The following is a 9,087-nucleotide window of genomic DNA, read 5'->3' as shown; positions in this document are numbered from 1 at the left end:
AATTTTGCAAAACAAAATTCCAACGATTGAAATCAACTGCCGGCAGTTTGGTTTCCATCAGAGAGAGTGCATCCCCGATCGTTACCTTTGTCCGACAAAGGGGCTGATCCCATCACTATGATAACCCACTCAGATGAATTCTCGGACTGTCCCAACATACCCAGGTTTTGACCCCCACTAAGGATCTCACTGATTGGCATATCAAAGATAGACCAATCCAACACCTAGTGTAGTACCATAATCGGGTCTAGGGGTTAGGTGTAACTTTCTAGTTTTGCCCATCAATCTCCAAGGTCCAGGGCAATACTGGAAATCAGGTCTGGTTCAAGGGTTCAAGTAATCCTACACTGCATGTGCCTTGGGTCTCACCCTGGCGGCTGAGACAAGCCACCCCAACAGTTAGCAGCACACCAGTGTCAGCCTCGGCAAGATAAATCTCCCCAGACTTATCCAACGGCTGTGAACATTTAAAACCAACACAAGTCTCATTAAGTGTCCAGATTTAGGGTCTTACACACAAAAGTATACCACACAACATGAATCAAACTTGCACTTCATTTATTTACATTAAATATCAAAAGTACATCAAAACTTATTGAAGCTAAGGGCATACAAAAACTGTCCAACAGTCCCTGGGCCAAGCCACCTTATAAAAACCCAGGGACTATAGGCAGATGCAAGATTAGCCCATCAAGTATTACCCTCAATGGTCTTACACTTAACCTAGGGCTACAAGGAACAATGTTGCACTCTCTATTCACATGGATCCCGAGAATTAAAACCTTTTGCAAACATTTTGAAACCGTAATATATATGTATATCTTTATATAAATATATTTTGCAAAAAAAATTTCAACGATTGAAATCGGCTGCCAGCAGTCTTGGTTTCCATCAGAGAGAGTCCATCCCCGATCATTACCTTTGTCTGACAAAGGGGCTGATCCTGCCACTATGATCACCCACTCAGATGAATTCTTAGACTGTCCCAACATACCCAGGTTTTGACCCCTTCTAAGGATCTCATTGATTGGCATATCAAAGAGACCAATCTGACACATAGTGTAGTATCATAATCGAGTCTAGGGGACAGGTGTAATTTTCCAGTTTTTCCCATCAATCTCCAAGGTCCTGGACAATACTAGAAATCTGGTCTGGATCAGGGATTCAAGAAAACCCACACTGCATGCACCTCGGGTCTCACACTAGTAGTTGAGACAAGCCACCCCAACCAACTTGGCGACACATCAGTGTCAGCCTTAGCAGGATAAATCTCCCCAGACTTATCCAATGGCTGTGAACATTCTAAACTAACACGAGTCTCATAAGTGTCCAGTTTAAGGGTATTACACAGAAACACACCATAATAACATGAATCAAATATGTACTTTATTCATTTATAATAAATGTCATAATATACATCATTCTGATTGGAGCTAAGGGCATACACTGTCTAGCAGTACTTGGATCCATCCATCTTATGAAGGCCCAAGGACTATTAGCCCATCAGGTATAACCCTCAATGGTCTTACACTTAACCTCTCAGCCTTTAATGATCAAACACTGCTCGACGAGAGAGAACCTCTCCCTCGGCTCCAAGGTACAGTGCTGCACTCTCTACTCACATGGATCCTAGGAATTAAAACCTTTTGCAAATATTTTGAAACCATTATATATATATATATATATACACGTATATCTCTATATAAATATATTTTGCAAAACAAATTTCAATGATTGAAATCAACTGCCGGTAGTTTAAGTTTCCCCCAAAGAGAGTGCATTCCCCGATCATTCACTTTGTCCAACAAAGGGGCTAATCCTATCACTATGATCACCCACTCAATTGAATTCTCGAACTATCCCAACATACCCAGGTTTTGACCCCCTCTAAGGATTTTACTGATTGGCACATGAAAAACAACCCAATCCGGCACCTAGTGCAGTATCATAATCGAGTCTAGTGGTCAGGTGTAACATTTCAGTTTTGCCCATCTATCTCTAAAGTCCAGAGCAAAACTGGAATTTTGGTCATGTTCAAGGTTTCAAGAAAACCCACACTGCATGCACCTTAGGTCTCACCCCGGAAACTGAGACAAGTTATCCCAACCAACTTGGCAGCACATCAATGTCAGTCTTGGTAGGATAAATCTCTCCAGATCTATCCAACGACTGTAAAGGTTCTAAAATAACACGAGTCTCATATGTGTCAAATTTAAGGGTATTACACAGAAACTATGATGAGAGTAGAATTTATCACATTTTTATCCCCAAATATTCTGTCTTGCATACTTAATTAGTACTTAATTGGACTCATATTTCTTGTATTTCGGTTCAGGGCATGAAAGAAGGCATCAGGAGCAAAGAAAGGCAAATCGGATGATTTTTCACAGTTTCGATACCGTTCAGTAATCTGGGCCTAACTCGCATATCCGAACTCCGATTGGGCTGATTCAAGACTCACTAGATAGATAAGAGAAAAAGGCACAACTTTCATGTTTTGGGATTTTGCAGATTCGGCCTGCATCGAAGTTAAATCCGGGCCCAAAGTCGGTGCAAATTCGTAGGAAGGCCCAATCCGCAGCTTAAGCCTAACTTGCAGAAAAGCCTTACAGCAGCCCAATTCGCAGAGGAGGTCTAATACGAATCCAAGAACAAGAAACTGAGAAGAGTCTTATCAGGTCTAAATTTATGATGTAATCCCATAAAGATAAAGAGATTGAGTTGATTAGATAAAGAGATAAGAGTAGGATTAGACTAGGACTTTCTATTTTTGAGAGATAAACTCAAGGAGTTGGAGACCACCCCCTCCCCTTTAAGCTATATAAAGGGATGGGGGGCGGACTAGAGAGGCATCAAGAAGCAGAGGAGCAATCCAGCTATCAAGCAAGAAGTCTGCAAGAAGGAGGTGGTGGCAAGGAGAAGAGGAGATCTCAACTCCAAGGGCGAAACCATGAGTTTTTTTTTTTTCCTCTTGTTTGTTTTATTTATGCTAGTATGAAATAATTTATCTGTAGTTAGGGTTATGAAAAACCTAATCATATCAATGAATATATTTTTATTCTGATTTATTCAAGATCGTGATTTCCATATAGTCTATGATTTATCTTGCTTAATGCTATTAGGAGTGACCATCTCTTAATTGATCAGGCGTATGTGAATGAATCGAGAGAGGAATTCACATAGCTGACCATATAATTCATGGTGTGAATTGAATGGTATATAGGGGTATATACACATGATTCATCTGAATATAATAGTTTTTCCTTGGACTTAATTAGCTTCTATCTTGAGAACTCTAGTCAAGAGATCGAGGGGTTACCTGATAGAAGTAGTTTTAGTATATCTCGAGAGGGAATATTAAATAAAACTGGAAAGACTTCAGCTTATGGGAATGACAAATTATCTTGGATAATCTCATCTATTAATATTCATTGGAATGGTTAGGTGGACCGAAAGCCATAGCGAATTCAATCAATCGTTACATACTTCAGCATTGGTTACTTCTGTTCTTGTTTTTTTTTTTTCTGCTTTTCATTAGTTTTTACTCTTAAATCTGAAATTCGATTGTCCAAATAATTAGGGAAGGCTGTAGTTCTAATACTTATTTTGTTAAATCCTCATGGGAACGATATTTTTATACTACTTGATAACTAATGCACTTGCTAGGGTTATAATCATAGCTATCAAACACACCAGAATAAAATGAATCAAATATGTAATTTATTCATTTGCAATAAATGTCATAATGTATATCATGCTGATTGGAGCTAAGGGCATACACTGTCTAACAATAGATATAGGCTAAAACTTAGAAATACACCCAATGACACATACATAAAATAATTTTATTCAATAATATTGGACGCTAAGCACATACACTGTCTTAGCTTGGAATCAGAAAATAGCTAGTCCAAATAACCAACCTTAAAACCCAGATCAATTATTCTATCGATTTATTTCAAACTTATTCTTATACAACATTATTTTTCCCATCATATTGTAGAAAGAAAGTGTTGCTACTCATAATTTAACTAACCCATGCCAAACATGAGCTCAAATTGGAATTGGAGAGATGAACAAAGATACAATGTCATCTTTCATCTGTTTCCCTGGATGGGTGTAGCTGCTTCCATGCTTGTAGTAAGTATCCATCACTCGGGCAAGGTTTATAGGTCGTAATAGGAGAGGCAGTGGTAAGGCAGGTTGGAGCAATTCCTCATTCATTTCCTTCCATGCATTTGTGGCAACTTTACGTAACTCATCAATTGCTTCTTGCCTCGAGGTACCATACTGCTTCATATAGCATTCAATAGCAGAACACACATGCTCTCTCTTTTGCTCAAACTTCAAAAATGAAAGAGAATCACAAGTTAATTCAGTTAAGCAACAAATGGATACTATAAATGTCATTTTCATCAGCAACAGCAGCTAAAAAAAATGTTTCCATGATATGATTCAAACCTCATTAGACATGATATCATCCATCAGACGGCATATTAAAGATGAATTCTTAACAATCTTAGGTGTGCTTGATACGAAATCAAAGGCTTCCTTTGTTGCGACTTCTCCCATGAAGACGAAAGATGTAAGTGTTAACATAGGGTAACCACAGCTGATGGTAGAAATGTCCAAGTATTCCTCAACTGTAGGAATGCACCCTTGAGATAACCATTTGGCTTCAGAGAAGTAGGCTCGAACCAAAGTTTTCATCTAGGTGAATAGGTATAGAAATTAAAACTAGAGTGTAGCTAGCTCAAGATCTCAAGATTGATAAAATAAACTAGACATGGAAGCATGCGTAACTTACTACTTCTTTTGGATAAGAGACACAATAAGATCTTCCTTCCTTTTTCATGTTTTGTTCAATTTCATTGTAAACATCTAAGAGTGCAAGATATATCACTTTCATGTATTCTGGTAGCTTACCTGTTTCACTAGCATCCCACCTACATATATGAACCATTTAATCTGATTATAAGAGACAAAGCTGAAGTCTAAGTAATTAATAATTAAAATTAATGCAAATCCCACTGTTGAAATTTCATTAAACAAGATCTCAAACTGTGACAAACGATGACATGGGTTGGTTTACAAACCTTTCAACTGCATCTGTAAAGAGTTTCAGTTCATTAAAATGACCATAAGCGTCATAAGTATCATCTATAATTGAAACCAATCCTATAACTTTGGCTAGGATGATTCTCCCAACAGAGTATTGTGGTTCAGGATAAATTCCTACAATCCACATATGATACAACTCCACCACTCTATCTCTTGCATAAGGTGTCTTTGTTTTAAAGTCCATATCCTTCCACCACCTGTAAGTGAAATATTGAGAGAAACATGATTTATGTCATCCGCAATTTCAGAGACAGCACAACAAAGATGGCCAAAAAGAAAATTACCTTGAGAGTTCGCTTAACTCCTTGCGATGTAATAACTGCACTTGGTTGAAATCTAGCTTTGCAAGCTTTAATATCACTTCTTTTCGTGTTTCATCTTCTTCGTAGAAAGAGATGAAACGTCTAGCCTCTAACTTAACCGTGCCCTTGTGGAGGGGCTGCTCTAGGGCATGCATCATTTGTTTTACAAGTGAGGAACTTGCATTGGAAACGAAGGTGTTAAGGTGAGTTGTGGTAAAGGAAAGGACATCATCTAGAATATCTTCTCCACGTATCCCAAGATGTGCAGCTTCATACAAGCTTAGCATGCCCCGTATGTCTCTAGTTAAGATTTCTTTAAAATTTCCGCGTTCATCTTTGAATTTATTAAACACATCTACTTGCCAAATAAAACAGGAAATGAGTGTTTGATTGGTAAAAATATAGTGAAATTGAGTGGTCAACCAAAATAGTTTATATTTTCCTTTCCATGGACACTTTTGCATGGTATGTTTGGTTTGAAGAAAAGGTAGGGAAAGGAAGGGGAAATGTAGGGAAACCTATACAAGATTTGTAAGGCTGTATTTGGTTTGAAGGAAAAAGTAGGGAAAAGAAGGGAAAGGTAAGGAAATTTATACAAAGTTTGTAAGGGTTTCCTTACCTTTCCCTTCCTTTCTCTAATTTTTCCTCCAAACCAAGCATAGACTAAAGGTTTCCCTACCTTTTCCTTCAAACTAAGCACAGCCTAAGGGACCACCATTATTGATTGTTATATGGGTGTGGGGCTTAACCCAATTTAACTAGAATCTATTCCAAACATGTCCTATCATGTCAAGGGAACAAGTGGGGAAAGGCAGTGCAATGTGAAATAGAAGAAAATGTGCAATATATAAGCTCAGGACTGTTGAAACATGTCAAGCCAACATTCAAGCTGGTATCTTCATCCACATAATGTTTATGGCATGGGAATCTAAGGGTCCATTTGGTTTGTAGGAATAGGGGTCTGGAATCAGTCCAATTCCAACTGTTTGGTTGGGCAGAATTGGAATCCTATTCCCATTCTTTTTGGAATAGAATTCTCCTATTTGAAGGAATGGTCATTCCCTGTCCTTCCTTGAAAACGAAATTCCATTCCTACTGATTTTAATTCCCAAACAGACTATGGGAATGGACTACTCTGATTCTAATTCTAGAAGATTTCGATTCTGATTCCGATTCCAATTCCGACTACAAACCAAACCACCCTAATTTAATGGCATCATATAGGATAATCCAACTAACCTGAATAGACTCATTACCAAAACCCTTTAAACAGGGAGTAAAATAATATGATTAGTTTTTTTTTCCTTACCACAGGGTATATTGTAGCCATGTTGTCTAAGCAATCGAAAAAGAAGAGCAACTGCATGGAGATCATCACCCATATCATTGAAATAGCTAATGTGGGCTTCAAAAATTTGTTCTAGCATTTGGTTTCTCTCTCCCTCAAAGTGATATGACAAACCAAGTCGTTGGAGTGTGTCAATCAAATTCAATATTTCCAACGGTCTATTGGCAGAATTCGTTAGCAATCTCTTCACTTCTTCTTTTAGCTCTTCAACTTGTTTATCATAAGTATCAGGTTCCTATAAAAACAACTCTCTCATGTCAGAAACAATATGAATTAAAATTATGTGGCCCAAAAATTATATATATATATAAAAAAAAAGAGAGAGATATACAATAACCTTGTTATCACAAGTGTATGCAAGGAAGTAATCTCCCCAAATGCTAGGGCTAAAATTGGCTGTGTGTCGAATGACTTCTGTTTTTTTAATTTCAGAAGAAGAATGGAGAGTGGGATGGCTGGATGAATCTTGAGTATGCATATTGATGACAAAGGTGATAGGGCTTGAAATCAATGCTTGCTAGCGAGGAGGGTATGATTTACTCGGAGTTATGAAGGTATTTATAGACCATTGGAAATGTTTGTTGGCCAATAAAAGTAAAAAAGATAAGTACTTCAAAAAATGAAGTCAGCTTGCCCCGCTAGATAATGACGCCATAAAACATGAAATAGAGAACAAATTCAAAAATAATTTTGTCATTCCAAAGAAAATCAACTGAAGATAGAAGTCTGTTAAACAGTTTTTGTATGCCCTTAGCTTCAATCTGATTTGATGTACTTTTGTTATTTAGTGGAAATAAATAAAGTACATGTTTGATTCATGTTCTTTGGTTTAATTCTGTGTAAGACCCTAAAACTGGACACTTATAGAGACTCGTGTTAGTTTTAAATATTCATAGCCGTTGGATAAATCTGAGGAGATTTATCCTGCCAAGGCTAACACTGGTGTGCCACCAAGTGTTGGGATGGCCTGTCTCAGCCACCAGGGTAAGACCCGAGGCACATGCAGTGTGGGATTGCTTGAATCCTTGAACCGGACCAGATTTCCAGTGTTGCCCTGGACCTTGGAGACAGATGGGCAAAACTGGAAAGTTACACCTGACCCCTAGACTCGATTATGACATTTTACTAGGTGTCGGATCGGGCTGTCTTTGATATGCCAATCAGTGAGATCCTTAGATGGAGATCAAAATCTGGGTATGTTGGGACAGTCTGAGAATTCATCTAAGTGGGTGATCATAGTGATAGGATCAGCCCCTTTGTCGGACAAAGGGTAATGATCGGGAATGCACTCTCCCTGATGGAAACCAAACTACCGGCAGTTGATTTCAATCGTTGGAACTTTGTTTTGCAAAATTAATATATTTATATATATGTACAGTTTCAAATTGTTTGCAAATGGTTTTAATTCCCGGGATCCATGTGAGTGGAGAGTGCGGCACTGTTCCTTGCAGCCGAGGGAGAGGTCCTCTCTTGTCGGGCAGTGCTTGATCATTAAGGGCTGAGAGGTTAAGTGTAAGACCATTTAGGATAGTACCTGATGGGCTAATCTTGCACTTGCCCACAGTCCCTGGGTTTTTATAAGATGGCTTGGCCCAGGGACCACTTAGTGTAAGTGTTGGGCCCATAGGGTCCATATGATGGGCTCAGGGGTTTGCTGAGTCTTTTAGTGAATTCGGCTGGGCCTTGTATTAAAGGCTGGGCCGAACCCATGTGGCTGGTGTGTAGATCAATGCTTGGGTCCCACGCCATACAAAGAAGCCCAACTGGGCAGCAGGTTGGAAACTAGTTAAACACTGAACATCTAATGGGCCAAAAGCCCATTTCGAGCTGGGCTGATATGATCACCCATCTATGGGGCGAATCTGAGATTAATGTTAGTAAAAGGATTGGGCCTTTAACCTTATCCACTCCTGGAGACCAAATTCAAATTGGATTTGAATCTGGTAACCTTCTGATAAGATCAGGAGTAAACTAACTTAATCTGCAGATAGGATTAAGATAATCCCCTATCTAAATACAGATTTGGATTGGGATAACTCCTAATTAGGAGGTTTCTTAATCAAGAAGAAAAGAGGAGAAAAACAAGGGGAAATACATCAGAATTCGGACCAGTTTTTTGGTGAAAAAGAACTCACCCCTGCGAATTGAGATTGGATCTCATTCATACTCCAAAGAAAAAGAAAAAGCAGTTCAGCCTTTTCGCCCTTGGAGTTCTCCTCCTGCCGCCGCCATCTGCCTTTGCAAGATTCGATCTTTGCAGAAATAGGAAGTCAAGAAATATGTTCTTGACATCAGTCTTGCAAGAAAGACTAAAAA

General features: G+C 38.7%; 1 protein-coding gene across 1 annotated transcript; it reads right to left on the bottom strand.

The window, feature by feature from the left end:
• Positions 1–3,831: 3,831 nt before the first annotated feature.
• On the bottom strand, positions 3,832–7,319 carry LOC104590986 (putative terpene synthase 2). Its single transcript, XM_019196609.2, has 7 exons — positions 7,109–7,319; positions 6,733–7,006; positions 5,406–5,778; positions 5,097–5,318; positions 4,808–4,946; positions 4,462–4,710; positions 3,832–4,344 (listed from the first exon to the last, which is right to left on the bottom strand). The coding sequence occupies exons 1-7, from the start codon at positions 7,247–7,249 to the stop codon at positions 4,054–4,056; spliced, it is 1,689 nt and encodes a 562-aa protein (XP_019052154.1). The 5' UTR covers positions 7,250–7,319; the 3' UTR covers positions 3,832–4,053.
• Positions 7,320–9,087: the final 1,768 nt, after the last annotated feature.

This window comes from Nelumbo nucifera, chromosome 1 (assembly GCF_055504915.1).
Source record: "Nelumbo nucifera cultivar China Antique chromosome 1, China Antique-T2T, whole genome shotgun sequence".
NCBI lineage: Eukaryota > Viridiplantae > Streptophyta > Magnoliopsida > Proteales > Nelumbonaceae > Nelumbo > Nelumbo nucifera.
Note: the sequence above shows the minus strand (reverse complement) of the source record. Positions and strands in the feature narration are given on the sequence as shown.

What these genes read in the sequence shown, in the direction of transcription:
- LOC104590986 (XM_019196609.2), bottom strand. Translation starts at nt 7,249, where the DNA reads ATGCATACTCAAGATTCATCCAGCCATCCCACTCTCCATTCTTCTTCT. An exon ending in TGGCTACAATATACCCTGTG is followed by an intron (nt 5,779 to 6,732) that starts GTAAGGAAAAAA and finishes TTTGGCAAGTAG; the next exon opens with ATGTGTTTAATAAATTCAAA. An exon ending in TTTACAGATGCAGTTGAAAG is followed by an intron (nt 4,947 to 5,096) that starts GTTTGTAAACCA and finishes TCATATATGTAG; the next exon opens with GTGGGATGCTAGTGAAACAG.